General features: G+C 45.3%; 2 protein-coding genes across 4 annotated transcripts; both read right to left on the reverse strand.

Moving 5' to 3' along the window:
• Positions 1–4,840: 4,840 nt before the first annotated feature.
• Positions 4,841–9,653, reverse strand: LOC4332901 (sugar transporter ERD6-like 16). Its single transcript, XM_015776046.2, has 18 exons — positions 9,238–9,653; positions 8,463–8,525; positions 8,253–8,342; positions 8,104–8,163; positions 7,955–8,020; positions 7,763–7,828; positions 7,604–7,679; positions 7,453–7,517; positions 7,148–7,240; positions 6,989–7,069; positions 6,756–6,840; positions 6,637–6,680; positions 6,503–6,565; positions 6,359–6,418; positions 6,092–6,145; positions 5,844–5,903; positions 5,609–5,723; positions 4,841–5,264 (listed from the first exon to the last, which is right to left on the reverse strand). The coding sequence occupies exons 1-18, from the start codon at positions 9,502–9,504 to the stop codon at positions 5,125–5,127; spliced, it is 1,548 nt and encodes a 515-aa protein (XP_015631532.1). The 5' UTR covers positions 9,505–9,653; the 3' UTR covers positions 4,841–5,124.
• A 2,224-nt stretch (positions 9,654–11,877) lies between these two features.
• Positions 11,878–15,513, reverse strand: LOC4332902 (pentatricopeptide repeat-containing protein At5g18950). 3 transcript variants are annotated; one of them, XM_015776854.3, is made up of 3 exons: positions 13,091–15,513; positions 12,716–12,851; positions 11,878–12,523 (listed from the first exon to the last, which is right to left on the reverse strand). In XM_015776854.3, exon 1 carries the CDS (start codon positions 15,464–15,466, stop codon positions 13,772–13,774), a length of 1,695 nt encoding a protein of 564 aa, XP_015632340.1. In that variant the 5' UTR covers positions 15,467–15,513; the 3' UTR covers positions 11,878–12,523; positions 12,716–12,851; positions 13,091–13,771. The 3 variants fall into 3 exon arrangements, with proteins under 3 accessions (XP_015632340.1, XP_015632342.1, XP_015632343.1); XM_015776856.3 differs by having other exon boundaries at positions 13,074–15,513; XM_015776857.3 differs by having other exon boundaries at positions 13,059–15,513.
• Between the last annotated feature and the right edge of the window lie 52 nt (positions 15,514–15,565).

A 15,565-nucleotide genomic window follows, 5' to 3' on the forward strand; every position in this document is an offset into this window, starting at 1 on the left:
ACACTAGCTTGTTGAGCTTCTTGTGGGTAAGTCTATTACGGACCTTCGTATGTACGAATGCGAATGTGCTCCAATTCCTTTCACATCCACTGGAGGAGCAACATTGACCAACCAAACGCAACGCAAGCTTCTTCAAATTCGGCGTGTCTAAGGCAAACATAGACCACCATTGTGCTGCAAAAGCCAAGTAACATGTCATTTCATAATTCTGAATACATCAAGATCAATTAGATATATCATAGTTCCATGATTAGAAACATACCAGGTGAAGTTTTCCCATCTATGGCCATCCTTCTTGCTAGTGCCCTCCCAAATTCACCCGTCTTACGTCGGTACATCTCAACCTCCAGCAAAGCGGCGGCAGCCGTATCGATATCCGTCATCCACTCGAATGCCTGTCGGAGGTCTTGGAAGACAGTAGCACTTGGAGAATACGCGTAGTGCGTCCTAGGGTTCAATGCGGCAGCTACAAAACATGGCACAGGTTAAGTAAGAGTTACATAATATGCCATGTGGATTATGTTATGACCAATATTTACCGGCATTGATGAGAGTCTCATTGGTTAGGTCGTGCATCCTTCTGTTCACGATTTCCATGTATGCTTCAAACTTGTCCCTTTGATTCGCAAAAAGACTGTCGTACTCCATTTTGAGCAACTGATATCTCAAAAGTACCTCACTCAAATTGGGGTTCTTGTCCTCGTCAGCAAACCGAAGGAATGAGTACATAGGTTGGACAAAATTCACTACTGCCTCTAAGTTCTCCCACCAAGACAGACTAGATAGACATGCATGTGCATATCTACCTTCCAAAGTCCCACTAAATTTGCTTTGCATGAAGACAGAGGAAGCCATCCATTGCATGAAAAGATCTCGCTTCCTAAGGAAACTCTGGAGAAACATGTAGTTTGTTCCGAACCTTGTAGCATTCCACTTAACCAGTTCACCACCTATAGCTAAGACCATCATAGCATGCAACTTGTTATGATTGTATAGCCATCTGCAAATTTTCCTAGCACTCTCAATCACCATTTCGTGGTCTGGCATTTTCCCAACCTCCTTAAGCATCAAGTTAACTGTGTGTGCCACACAAGGTTGCCACACAATTGTCTTGTATTCTTGCCGTAGTAGTCTGCACGCCTTCTTGTAGTTAGAGCCATTGTCAGTGATAATTTGAACAACATGCTCCGAGCCTATTTCGCGTACCACCTTCCTTATCTCCTGCATTGGTAGATAACATAATAAAAATTAGTCCATGCCCCTAGCACTGACGATAACAGGTGATGAAGTAATTTGTTGCATGAACCATACATACCTTCAGCACAAAGTTAGCATCCTGGCTTTGCCCCGGTCGCATCAATGGACTTGTGGAAAAACATTATTCCATTGCAGTATATCAGAAAATTGATGACCGACATACTCGTCGGACCTGTCCAAGAATCACACATTATAGTAACACCGTACTCATCCCAATCCTTCTTGAACCTATCAAATTGCTTCTTCACATCCTTCTCTGTAGAATCAAGATATTTTCCATCTATCTCGTTACCAGTTGGAGAAGGTACACTTTCACCTACAATTGACGTATGAAATAAGTAGTGCGCAATGAGTTAGAAAAAAAGAAGTTCCTTAATAGATGCATACGTACCCCACTTTTGTGTCTCCCGAACGGCGCTCACAAAGTATGGATTATCGGCGTTTCTACCAGGAATGCCGGCGGTAAAGAAGAACCTTGCCCATGACTCACCAATGGCTTGCCTAGCTTGCTTCCCCTTCTTTGTGAAGAATCCTGTGTCAATGCGTGGCTGCACAGGGGCCTTGGCAGATGCTAGGTTGTAATCTCTCACAGCAGGTGACTCCCTATGAGACGTAGCCCTTCGTAGCATATTGGTAATTGGGTTACTTCTACCTTTCCGTGCCTCCGGCTGAGCGGATCCACTCCCACCGCCATGCTCATAAGTGCCACCACGCTCCTCAACATCCCTCCTAAAGTTTTCGTCTTGTCGTGAGGCTACAATGGCTGCTTCCATTTGTTCCTCCTCGTCGGCATCACCTGTTAGGTCATAATAGTTGACCCTTGCTGCTTCAACCCTTCTTCCGCTATCACTCTTACGCTGGTCACCTGCATCTTTTATCCTGTCCAACTCACGGCAGAAGAACTCACGGACATCCGGAGGCACTGAATTGCAATATGTAACCCCCTTCCTTCTTGCAGCCAAGTGTTGCTTTAATCTTGTTGCCCCACCACCGCCCCTCTTTGTATGGCAATACTTACAGCGCCATCCAGGTGGGATATTCTCCCCGTGCTCCCACACAGGGTCCCTACTATCTGACATCTCCACCCTGTATCAAATGCATGAGAAATTATCACTGCTAATTATAAACATACCTCCCATTATGCAATAATACGACGTAATTATATGTACACTGGTAAGCATGCATCCAAATTCTTCCATACTATGACGTATTTAATTTAACCTATATGTACATAGACCAAAGCAATCAAATATACTTCACATGCATGGTTTTAGCCAAGCACGGGCAACCAAATGCCGAAATAAACTCATATTCCCAATGTATTTCACATGCATATTGGTAAAAATATGTTCTATTGACCTAAATCCCAAAATATGTCCATGCATATCACAGTAAAAAATACCATACCACGGTTCAAGCCACGGTAACCACGGTAGGGTGGACGGTTACCACGGTTTTCACACGATTACCGCACATACGTATATCGTCTCATAGATTACGAAGCCGACGGTAACCGTACAAAACCGCACGGTTACCGCTCCTAACCGCGCGAAAACCTTCAAAACGGAGGGATTACCTCTTGCCCGTCGACCCAGGCGGTTACCGTCTCGTACCGCGCGGTTACCGCCGCTTACCGCGCGGGAACCGGCCTCGCCGGCGCGGAGGCGGCGGATCTGGCGCGGGCGCACGCCGTCGCCCCTTCGGTCCTGAGCGCAACTACGCGAGAGAGGGGAAAAACGGTAGGATTCGCCAGAGAAACGAAGCAGAGGCTTCCAAAGATATTTTCCTCCCATTGTGGGCCTTATTGGGCCTCGTGAACAGTGCATACTTGGCCCATTCCATTTAATCTTTTTTCTTTTTTATAATTCACAATAGGTTTTGCGCTCAAATTTGAATTTACCTGCATCTTTTTGATGAAATTGTTTCACCATAACAACATACAAAACAAGCTTTTACATCCATGATTTTTTTTGATTTTTTTCGATTATTTTTCAAATTTTTGAATTTGAGCAAAATTTGCCCAAACCCTACCGCCGGTTTTCGTTACCGACCCCCCACGGTAAGCCCGGTAACCGCGGTTGCCGCGCGGTTACCGGCGAGAAAGTGAACCCTGTGTGCACACAAGCCATCAAGTTTTCAACGGGACGAAGAAAACGGTCGGAAGATGTAAAAGTAAATTAAATATATTCAAATCATTTCCGTTATTTTTTTTTCTCGAATGCAAAATCATTCCAAATCATGACGATAGAGTCAGAAATGATAATGGTTTTACCGGAGGCCGGAGCATCAGAAAATACTATAGACAAAATCATTGAAGTAGAGCCTCAAAAACAGCAAGCAAGTCTTAGTTATATTTATATTGTAAAATACTAGTAACTTGTCTTAGTTATATTTATATTGTAAAATACTAGTAACTTGGTCATTTGATGTTATAGATGTTGGTGTATTTATCTTATCTGTTATCCATAAACTTGGTTAGATTGTCAAAACGCTTTCTTCCTCTCGCGTCGCCCTCCCAAGGGGTGGCTCGGGAGGCAACGAGCTTCGGCCGTCCCCTCTCCCCCACCTCTCTCCTCCACCTCGCCACCGCCTGAGCGGCCGCCCGGCTGGCGGCCACAAGGACCGCGCTCAGGTGACCTGGGGAGCCGCCTTGGGCGGCGGCGACGGTGACCGCCAGATCCGCGCCGCTCCGATCGGATCTGGCGGGGTGGCGGCTGGCGAAGGGGAAAGCGACGGCGGCAGGGATGGCAACGACGACGGGGATAGCAAGCCGCATCGGGTGATGGGGACCGTCGGCGGCGGGGATGGAGATGGCGCGGGGCTGGAGGCGGCGGCGAGGACGGCAACAGCGGGCCGGATCCGGTCGTGCTAGAGGCGGATCCCCCCCCAGGGCGTATCTGGTGCGGGGCGAGCTCAAGCCGGTGGCGGCATTGCGGAGCTCGCGGCGACGGCGTCGGCGACAACGGCGCGGAGCTCACGGCCACGGTGGTGATAGTGGCTGGACGGCGGTGACAGCAGGTGGCTAGCCGACGAGCAGCAGCTGCTGGCTGCCGTGGCAACGGGGGGCACTCGCAGCGGGAGAGGTCGGTGCGGCGGCGACAGCAGGCGTGGAGCTCGTGGCGACGGTGGCGACAGCAGGTGGCTGGCCGGCGGCAGCAGCGGCAGTTGTGGCGACCGTGGCTGCGGTGGGAGGAGGCATGGCCATCTTGGACGGCTAGCCGGGGGCGTGGTAGACGGCCGTATTTGGCCGGCGCGACAGCGATTGGAGGAGGGGTCAAAGAGGCGCAACCGATGGCAGCGGAGGCCGGCACGGCGCGAGTGGTGTGGCCGGCAGTGATGGAGGCTGGCTTGGCACGAGAGGCACGGCTGAGCGGCTGTTGGTGTGAGGGTAGTGGTATATTTTTTCTTTTTTCCTGGTTACGACCTTCTAGGGTTGTAATTTTGTAATTTTTTTCTACTCTATCAATACAACTTCACACTGTCTTGTGCGAGTCGTTCAAAAAAAATAAACTTGGTTAGAAATTTGACTAAAATGACTATATGGAACATAGGGAGTACCTTTCTTACGGATAGACCAGTATACTCACGACAAAACAGCGTAAAGCCTCAGAACACACATATGTGTGTGTGTCCCATATATATATTGCTCAATACAATTCAGAGTGACATGGTATACATAGCTTGCATGCGTAGTAGCCCGGGACTTAGCCTAGCTAGGTATTGAGTACACTACGGCAAAACTGCCAAGAACCGGAGAGAGAAAGATCAGGAGGCTAAAGAGACAGAGAGAGTGAGAGAGAGAGGTGCGTCGAATTTGACGGCGGCTCAGGTAGAAAGAGTGGAGCAAGTGGATCATATCTCTATGGTCTATGGATCCCTCAATCTTGATCTGGAGTCGATGAGCGAGTCCTGAATCTCCTCGAGCGTCCTCCCTTTGGTTTCAGGCACGACCATCACCACGAACAGGATGGTGATCAAGCTCGCCGCGGAGAACATGAAGAAGGTCCCTGCATTTGCACGCACCAATGGCAAAGGGAAAAGAAAACAAAATGTTAAGTGTATCAAGAAAGCAGCGAGGCAAAACATTTTACATTTCTATAATTCATAGAATAAATCTCCTCCTGGTAAACTTGTTGGCATAAATCCAACGGCTCAATTCGCTGATTTATCCAGGTTGAATGAATCTTTCAAAAGGTAAAATGGATGGTTATTTTACATCTTTCAAAAGGTAAAATGGATGGTTATTTGTCCATTTCGCTTAGTTCTTCAGAGATGAAGGTTATTGTTTTTGACTACTGGCATTACAGCATTGGAAGAACTACAGTGCTGTGTTGGTGGAATTTTTACTTACCTGCAGAACTCCAGTCCATGAGGAAGCTGAACGAGTAAGAAATCGCGAAGGAACCTAACCAACTAACTAGTGTCACCAAGCTTCCACCGATTGCTTTCATGTCAATCGAGAATATCTGCACGCAATTCGTCATCCAGAAAATATAAATCACTCTCCTCCTGAATCACTACAGATTGATGAAGAACCTTGTACCATATATAACCATCCAAAACCAACACTATATAATTTTGCATACCTCAGACATGACAACCCAAGGGACAGGGCCCATTCCAATCGAGTATGCTCCAATATAAACCTATTACAGAAACAGCATCAGAAAGAGTATCAGCAGTCTGCAGTGATGTTTATCTTTCACAACATGCTACATGGTGTAGACTACTAAATGTTGCGATTGAAGTGACATTAGAATGTGTAGTGCATACAGTCCTAAAAATTTATGTACTGCAACTGAAGGGAAAGGATGTACATGGATTATGTACTTACCAGTATACCGGTAAGAGCCAATTCAGGAACCCATTCTGAGAATAGCCCTTGTGCCTAGCAGACATGAATCAATTACCATTATATACAGAAACAAACAGAGATGGTCCTCCTTACAATTTGAGCTGTTAATAACATTGAATGATAGCTTTTTTTGGTAGATTTTCAAGGGATTGTCAACTGTATCAAGCTGACTTATGCCAGTCCCGAAATTTTCAAATTATACAATTATCTTTTCATGTACTTTCCTAGGAAAAATGTACTAGTTACCTTTAGGTAGAAGGATATTCCTGTCAGAAAGCAGCCCAAAAATGTTCCGGATGCCGAGACCTAAATAACGAAAAGATCTCACAAAAAATTCTATCTAGCATGCTTTTCTTTGTATGTATCAGCTCAGCTTTGTAGCATTTATACCATTAGAAGAACCCGTCTTCCACTCTTATCCATTAGAATGGCTCCGAACAATGTAATAGGAATCTGAAAAGATCAGTGTTATAAACAAAATGGGCTTATTAGTTAATTTATTAACTAGAAGCAGTGTATCAAACCTGAATAATGCCAATCAAGATGGTTCCAAGTTTTCCAGAGAAACCTGAAGTGCGATAAAATCACAAAGTTCATACAGAACTGTCAGAGGACAACAACAGTGATCACAATATTTACGTACCTGCAGAAGTGAAGATAGAGCTTGCATAAAAGCCTACACCATTTATCCCTCCTAATTGCTGAAATATCATCAAGCCAACACCCACCTGTGTATATAAGATCCAGCAATTATGTCTGGTTCAGTTCTTTTCTAAAAAAAGTTTCACACTATCAGCCTCCAAATTCAGTGGTTGAAGTTTTAATGCGATTGTGATTTTGACATGAAGTAGTTGAAGACTTGAAGTGATTTCTTACAGTGACAGCGTATATATTTTTTCTGAGAAACAAATCTTGAACCCTGGCCTTTGGGAACCTATGGAGTGATTCAATATACTCCTGGAGAAAATGATCAGTCTGAGCAAAGTCCTTCACATTAAATTCTAACATATACAAGCAATTAGGACAGAATTAAACTTTAATCTCGACGGCCTCTTCAGAAACGTCAGCATCCTCTCCCCGTAGCATTTGCAATGAGGCATGAAATTCTTTCTCCCTTCCAACGTTAGCCTGTAATTTAAATGCAGTGGAACTCAATACAAGAAGTGCACTATGAAATTTATTACTGATGCTTCATAAGTTCATGTGTATGATCATGTAACCCCTTCAATTAATAAAGCAAGAAAATCATGGGGTAAATGGTCCCCCACTGACAAAATTCAGAACTTAATTTTGGTGTTCCATAGAGCGTTTGACAAAGGTAGAACTAAGAAGTTCATTACCAGCCATCTTGGTGACTCTGGAATGAAGAGAAGTCCTGTTAATAGCAAAACACATGGTACTATACCTGCACAAAAGAAAATGTATTTATTACCATCCAGCATGAATGTGAAGAATAAACATGTTATTTCTATGGATATGAAGACAAATTACCTACTAACACAAGATTACGCCATGCAACCAGGGCGCCAATTATGTATGTAGCTGAACTCCCAGAACAGATCAGCAACTGCGTGTGCAGAAGGTGCGGAGTGGAAACTATTAGGATTCAATAAAAATGCCTGTCGATATCCAATTTTCATTTTCTGAAACCTGGTTTGAAGTTGCAAGGCCTCCCCTGAGATTCTTTGGTGCTATTTCAGCGATGAACACAGGCACCTGCCATATCCAGCAATATGACGAAGAACATAAATGTGATAATTAGTCAAGGTAAAAAAAGTTGAAACCGATACAAGAGGGGAAGACGGACAGTCAGTGCCGTATTTTGAATCAAGAGATGCATACCACATAAGAAAGAATCCCAGTACTAAAGCCCAACAATATCCTTCCAAAGTAGAGCATGATAACACCCTGTACATCAAAACTCAAATATAAGATACCCACAAGAAACAGATAAGGACCAAGTGCAAGAATCATTTCACCAAGGAACAAACCTTAGCCAAATGCAAAGAAAGCCATCCAAAAATGCAAATAGTAGCTGATATCCGCATTGTCTGCGACAAACGAAAAATATGACACACCTGGAACATCAATTTACAGCAAACAGATAAATCAACCCAATTGAAAAATGGGACTGCTTTACCATTTTACGTCCAAGAAAATCTGCTAAGCGACCACTAGTGACAGCACCAATCATTGCCCCAATCGTCAGTACAGATCCGAATAGTGCAAACTGCAAGGTTAGAATGAGTCTATACATATCACAGTACTACATACGAGAATATTACAGCCGGTGAAAGTTGAGTACAAGTAGCACAGCAGAGCGAAAACCATGGAAGAGAAAATCACTGACCTGCGAAATGGACAGTCCAACTTCATCCACAATCCCTGACTGAGTGGGTGCAGAATAACCCACCTGCATATGAACATGGCTGAGTAACTAAATGATCACATTCGACATAGAGAAGGGGGAAAATAATCAATCAATACATTCCAGTGGACCAGGGATATATAAGTACTAGTAGCATATAGTTGGAATGGGAATATTGTACTCTAGCTGGAAAAGGCCATGAGAACATGTGCACATTTGCTGAGATACAACCAAATGTGGTGACCTGTCCACTTCACAACCCTTTGCACTTCCCATTCCTTGAAGCTTTGCAATTTCTTAGTTGAAGCTAGCAAAATGGTATGTAATTAGTCAGCTCTAATCAACTTTCCGTTTTTTACTGCAGATACTTTGGCATTGTGGCCTTCCTTGATTTTTACCTCTGCAAACTTACCAACTCGAATATACCGTCAGGCGTCAGCTGTCAGATGGCCCAACTGTATTGCCATTTTTGTTCTGCTTTACGCGTTTCTTGAACTCATGGGTCTCACTAATTAAGATTCTTTACACTTAAAAAGGAAAGTAATTAGAGGAGATATGTAAAAACAGAGTGAGAGCTTTTGCCCAGCCAGAATGGAAAGAATTCTCTGCAATGAACACTTGAATTATAAGTACGGTAGAAATTTCTGGGAGGAAACCCCGTCGTGTTCGTATTGATTTAATTTCTGTTTGAATTACTAATTGCTTTCTTGAGTTGAAAACCCTTCCATAGTGAGAGAAAGGAGGGGAAGGCGCTTACGCAGGTGCCGAACTCGAAGGAGCCGCACACGGCGACGGCGGTGGAGAGCATCAGCATCGACATGGACCCTCCTCCTCCTCCTCCGCGCCGACCCCCGCCATCGCCGCCCGCATCATTCTGGATCTTCTCCTCATCGCCCCGCCCCTGCTTGTGCTGCCGGAGGAGCAGCGGCGCCGTCACCTCGCCGCCTCCGCCTCCGCCGCCGCCGCCCGCGGCTCCGGCCACCACCGCGCCCTCCACATCCTCCGCGGCTCTCACTATCCCCATTCCCCCCGGCGCAACACGCACGCACGCACGCGCGCACTCGAGAGCAGCAGCGAGCGGCAATGGCAGCAAAACTCGGGAGGCCCAAGATTGGCAAGGAGCGCGAGCGTGTCGCTCGGGTCGGGAGCTCGGGATCTCTCTCTCTCCCTCTCGGCTCCTCTTTGAGGCAGCGCCGCTATTTATACGGGCGAGCGCGCCAGGGCGGGCCTCACTGACGCGTGGGGCCCAGCAGCTGACACCGCAGAGGCGGCGCGTTGAGCGTAGTGGAGTTAGGGGGGAAGAGAAATATCTCCCATTGTTTCGAAGAAAACGAGAAAAAAGAATCAAAATATCTCCGATGATCGAGGCCGATCGCAAGCACGCGGTAATTAATTACTACCCTCGCATTTCTAATTCATTAACCTTAATATAAATATCAAAAATATTAAAATAAATATGAAAAATATTATAATGACTTATATTATGAAATGGATATGAAATGGATGAAGTAATTAGTTAATCAATTAGTTAATGTGATCTCATTGTCGCGATAACGCTAAAGAAAACTCTGGGAGATCGATAGACGACGAGACGAGACGATAGCGTGATCGATCGATCGATTTTTGCATCTGACTGATCTCTGCAATGCGAGAGCGACAGGAAGGAGACGTAGCTTAGCTTGATTGATTTGGATTAATTATGCAATGGTGATGAGCTATTGAGCTGGAACCATGGCAGCATTCAAGCAGCGGTGTATAGTGCATGGACATGAATCCTCTGCGGTACTGTATTTGCAGTAGCAGTGGCTAGTAGGTGGACCCGATTCCACATGTCAGCGGTTGTTACTACAGCTGATAGTGTATACCTACCCATACACATGTGTGCTATCTGCAGCTAGCTATGCACACTCCAAAGCACATATGCTACTTGATTTTTTTTTCTAGTATAAGAAAATTGTAATGGAAGAATAAGAAGAAATTGTAGCATAGCATTTGTAGGCATATGATGATATGATGCCAAGGCCAGCACGATCGGTCGGCATGGTGGTTCTTGACTCGTCCGCAACTACTGTAGCTTAGCAATACCGCATACGCGCAATTGCGAAAAACAAAACAAAACTTAGCCTCCGGTTTTAAATCTGTGTTCTTGGCCTTTTTTCCAACTCACCATCAGGGATGTGCTCTTCGCCTTCTTTTTCACCTCATCTTCCTCTTTTTCCATGCCTTTTAAACCATAAAAGTTTTCTATAGAAAAGTTGTTTTATAAAATCATACTCCCTCCATTTAGTTTAAGGTTATAAGACGTTTTGACTTTGGTCAAAGTTAAACTTATTTTAGTTTAACCAAGTTTGTAGGAAAACGTAGTGACATTTTCAACCCAAAACAAATTTATTATGAAAATATATTCAATTATTGATTTGATGAAACTAATTTAGTATTATAAATATTACTATATTTGTCTATAATTTTAGTCAAAATTGACCAAAGTCAACACATCTTATAATCTGAAACGAAGGGAGTATTAATCTATTTTTTAAGTTTTTAAGACTAATATTTAATTAATCAAGTGTTAATGAATAACACCTTTTTTGTGCCGGAAGGTAGAATTTCTGAACTCGGCCTAAATACAATACATAACACCGTTAGCTTTTTTAACTCGTTTGGTTATTTGTCTTTTTAGAAATAATAGCTACCCCTACGTAAATAGGCAAACACAAGGCCGGGCACGATCTAGTGATACACTGATACTTTTCTCATTTTACGCAACTAAATAATTGAATGAATATTATTGATCTGAGGGAAAAGTAATGTATGTACTCATGGAATTGAAATGTGTGTTTGTGATGTGTTTGAAATATTAAACAAAAAATATAACAGTCTTTAAGTACTTTTGAACGGACTTTATATGTGATTCTCATATTTTTTTCCAATCTAAATATTTGAAAAAAAAACATTGACAGTTAAATCTTCAAAGGTTTATTAAGGTACGAATAAAACATGTTTTCACGGAATAACCTTATAGGTTCCACTTGGATGCTACTCAATTCTGACCCGTCAGCATGTGTAGGTCAAGAATTTGAACTGAAATTCCAGTGGATGGATGTGCCAAGATTGAGGTTCATGAAGCCGTATTAGTAGGGTGGTCGAACTGTAGAAGAAAACTAAGGGCCTGTTTGGCACAACTCCAGCTCCAACTCCATCCCTCCTCCAACTCTATCCCTCCTGGAGCTGGAGCTCAGCCAAACAGTTTCAGCTCCACCAAAACTGAGAGTGGAGTTGGGTTGAGCTCTCTCACAAAATATACTAGAGTTGTGAAGCTGGGTTTAGGCAGCTTCACAACTCTACTCCAGACTCAACTCCTGAAATTATATTTAGGAGTTGGGAGCTGTACCAAACAGGCCCTAAAGCATCATATTAATTCAAATCCTGATGTTCATATGTACACAACGAGCCCAGCGCTGGTGTGTCTGTGTCTCTTGCAAATGCAGCAAGGCTACACAACGACACAACGCGTTGTGCTCTCCCCAATAATCTCCATCCAACCAGCTCCAGAAATGTGCCACTGACAGCAAGGAAGCAAATGCAGTTCTGGACATTCTTCAAGCCCAGTTGAGACATACAATAACAATTCTATGACCAAGGTTGATGGAAGTCATGCAATGCACGTGTGTACAGTTCTCTGCCAGTTTTGATTACAAAAGTCAGAAAATGACATATCCATCCTACTTAAGTTCAGTGGAAATCATGCAGCTTCAACTAGGGCTGTGGCACCTCTTCAAACCATGTTGTCCATGTAGGATGAATAAAACCAGAGAGAAAAAGAAAACAAGAGAACCTAGCGGAATTGGGGAATCAGCTCGCAGGGACAGGGTAATTGGCAACCTGTCTGTGCTCCATTACCCTTTCCGATAAAACCATAGAAATTGGGGCTCCTGGAGTAGTTTCTGTTTCTTTTCCTTGTGTGCTCTGTTGAACTAATGAGATCATACTTTTGATTCGCATGGATTTGCTCTTTTAAGGAAACGATGAGCAATGAAGAAAGGCTGTGATTTAGAAAGCTTCAGTTTAGCATCCATACAGAACAGCGAAAATAACTTCATTCAGACTATTTACCAATAACTATTCACTACTTATCTTTTATGGATACATGAAAAGTTTAGAAAAACCTTACACAGAAAAGAGAAGTAAACAGTCTAACAGAGATAATATGAAATAAAACGAACAAGAGTGCATACCTTCCTTGCGACATAATGCGGCAATACTGCTTCCATACGTAATAACACGTTGATTATGTAGCATTTCACATAATCTTCTTTACAATTTTATGTTGGTAGTCACCATTAGCCTGAAAAACGAGTTCCTTTGTTGAATCTGCAGTAAATAACAAAGGATGCCTATAAATAATATGCATTTATCTTCTTCCAAGAACTGATAAAAATATTAATTTATGGGTTCAGTGAAATAAAGTGATTGATACATACAGGTTCAATCAGAAATAATTTACTGAAATTTAAATGCAAATGCTTATACGGTGAAAATGTACAATGGCAACCCCACAAGGTGTTGGAATATGCTCACAGGGTGAAAATGTACCAATGGTTTTAACACACCGTTTACTGTTTGAAAGATCATTCAACTTCCATGGGTAGTTAGAAGCAGGTTGCCCCTGACAATGTTATAATTACGCTGCTCCTGCCACATCTGTCTTCATACACGGAACATCTTTTGGTCTAATGTTCTTGACTAAGAACCAACTTCAATAGCAAGGAATTGTGCCAGTTGTTGGTCATTAGGCAAACAGTTGTAGGTAGCAAACCATGATAATTCACTTCAGAATAGAGTCCTTAGCCTTCGATAGAAAAAAATAACTATCTAGATTATCAGTTGTGGACCCTCAGAATTCTCTATCACACTTGCATTGAGCATGATCACTGTATCATGATAAAAAGGTGTTGCAATGCTTAGAATGCATTTAGCAATGCTAGAAACTCTGAAGCTTGAGCATAATTCTGATTTGTGAATGATGATCAACCTTTTTTGACTCATGCTCCAGAATATTGCAAGTGCACACAATCTCCTTCATGGATTTACTGGAATGGCACAATGCAGAGTTACAAAATAGAAATGAACCAAAGGTTAGCAGCAGCATCAATATCTTGAGCATCAGAATCTTCCATTGAATACATAAGTTGCTATCTCAGACAGCACCAACAAAAACATTGTCGTCTAGGAAGCATCAATCTTGGGTGAAACGGAGCAAACACAGCTGTAATTTGCAAGAAAACTGGTGGCTACTTGTTCGCCACCAAAATATTCTCCAACTCATGAGAGTAACATAACTTTCCTGTGCATAGCTGTTCGACAAGCATAGTACAAGCCAAGCTTCCTAGTTCATGTCCAATTTTGAACATTGTATTTAGGACTAACAGTGCATCATCCACCCGCCCAGAGGAGCTCAGCAATTCTACCAGGGAATTAAATGTATGTTCCCGAGGTTTCAGATTCTTCTTTAACATGCCTGCCAACCATGCCATGCCGTCCTCAGGTCTCCTGGCTTTACAGAACCCATTTATGATACTATCATTGATCCGCGCTAACGGTTCCAAGCCCTTAGCATGCATCACCTTAAGCAATTCAACTGCAGCATCAACCTGTCCTTCCTCACACATGGTGTCAATGAGCGGCGTGAAGGTTGACACACTTGGCTCCAAACCAGATGACAGTAGCTGCTCGTACACCTGTATTGCCTCACTCAACCTCCCAGCCTTGCATAAGCCCTGAATCAATATGTTGTAAGTAATCACATCATGCTCAATCCCCTTTTTAACCATTTCCTCAAACATCCCAAGCGCTTCGTCCACCCTCCCATGGGTACAAAACCCTGTGACCAAAATGTTACAGCTGACTGTACTCTCCTTTAAACCCTTCCCGAGCATTTCATCATACACCTTGCGAGCCATCTCGAAATCACCAGCTTTACAATAGTAGGCCACCAGAGAGCAGTAGGCATACTCGTTAGGCTCCATTCCTTTGTCCACCATCTCATTCCAGATTTGCCGCGCTTCGTCTATGCAGCCCATCTTGCACAATCCGTCGATCGCCGTTGTGTATGTGACCGCATCGACGTTGTAGCCCCGCAGCTTGATCTCGTTGAAGACTCGCAGGGCCTCGCTTCCCATCTTGTGCGCGAAAAGCCCGTGGATAATGCGCTGGTAGATGACCGTATCTGGGACACTTCCCGCGGCGATCATGAGGTGGAGCGTCTCGGACACCTTGCCGAAGTTGGCGGCGGCGGAGAAGGCCGCGACGAGATCCGCAACGGCGTCAAGCTGGGGAGGGACGCCGCGGCGAGCCCCGTCGCGGAGGAGGCGGAGGCCGTCGAGCGGACGGCCCTCGGCGGAGCAGGCGCGCACGAGGAAGGCCACGGTGGCGGCGTCGCCCGGGAAGTCCGGGGAGGATGAGAACGCGGAGAAGAGGCGGAAGACGAGGTCGGGGCGCGCGGCGCGGAGGGCGGAGCGCATCGCGAAGTTGAGGGCGCGGAGGGAGGGGTGGATGCCGAGGCGTGAGGCGAGCACCTCGGCGGCGTCGGCGGCGTCGGGCGGCCAGAGCTGGATCAGGAAGCCGTCCACGCCGGGGAGGAGCGGCGGCTCGTGCTCGTGCTCGTGCTCGGGCTCCGCCGGTGCGGCGTCGGGGGCGGCGGGGAGGTGCGAGGAGAGGAAGCGCAGGAAGCGGAGGGAGGGGTCAGGGGAAGGCAGGAGGTGGGAGAGGGTGAGGCGGACGCAGGCCGGGTGGAAGAGGAGGTCGCCGGGGAGGAGCGAGAGGAGGCGGGACTCGTAGCGCGCCGCGCCGAGGATGTTCGCCGCGGCCGTGGCGGCCGCGGCCAGGAAGGTGGCCGGCGGCGGGTTGTTGGCGTCGGCAGCAGCGGCGGCGGCGGAGGTGGAGGTGGAGCAGAGGCGCTGCACGGAATGACGCACCGGCCGCAGCATCGTGGCGGCGGCGGCGGCGGCGCGAGGAGTGTCAAGTGTGTCACGGTGGCCGCGGCCAGGTTTGCCTACGAAGACTTTTCCAGGCTTGGAGGCGGGTCA

The sequence above is a fragment of the Oryza sativa genome, chromosome 3, assembly GCF_034140825.1.
Source record: "Oryza sativa Japonica Group chromosome 3, ASM3414082v1".
In the NCBI taxonomy this organism is placed as follows: Eukaryota; Viridiplantae; Streptophyta; class Magnoliopsida; order Poales; family Poaceae; genus Oryza; species Oryza sativa.

What these genes read in the sequence shown, in the direction of transcription:
- LOC4332901 (XM_015776046.2), bottom strand. Translation starts at nt 9,504, where the DNA reads ATGGGGATAGTGAGAGCCGCGGAGGATGTGGAGGGCGCGGTGGTGGCC. An exon ending in CTGGGATTCTTTCTTATGTG is followed by an intron (nt 7,829 to 7,954) that starts GTATGCATCTCT and finishes TGGATATGGCAG; the next exon opens with GTGCCTGTGTTCATCGCTGA. An exon ending in CATGGACTGGAGTTCTGCAG is followed by an intron (nt 5,265 to 5,608) that starts GTAAGTAAAAAT and finishes GTGCAAATGCAG; the next exon opens with GGACCTTCTTCATGTTCTCC.
- LOC4332902 (XM_015776854.3), bottom strand. Translation starts at nt 15,466, where the DNA reads ATGCTGCGGCCGGTGCGTCATTCCGTGCAGCGCCTCTGCTCCACCTCC.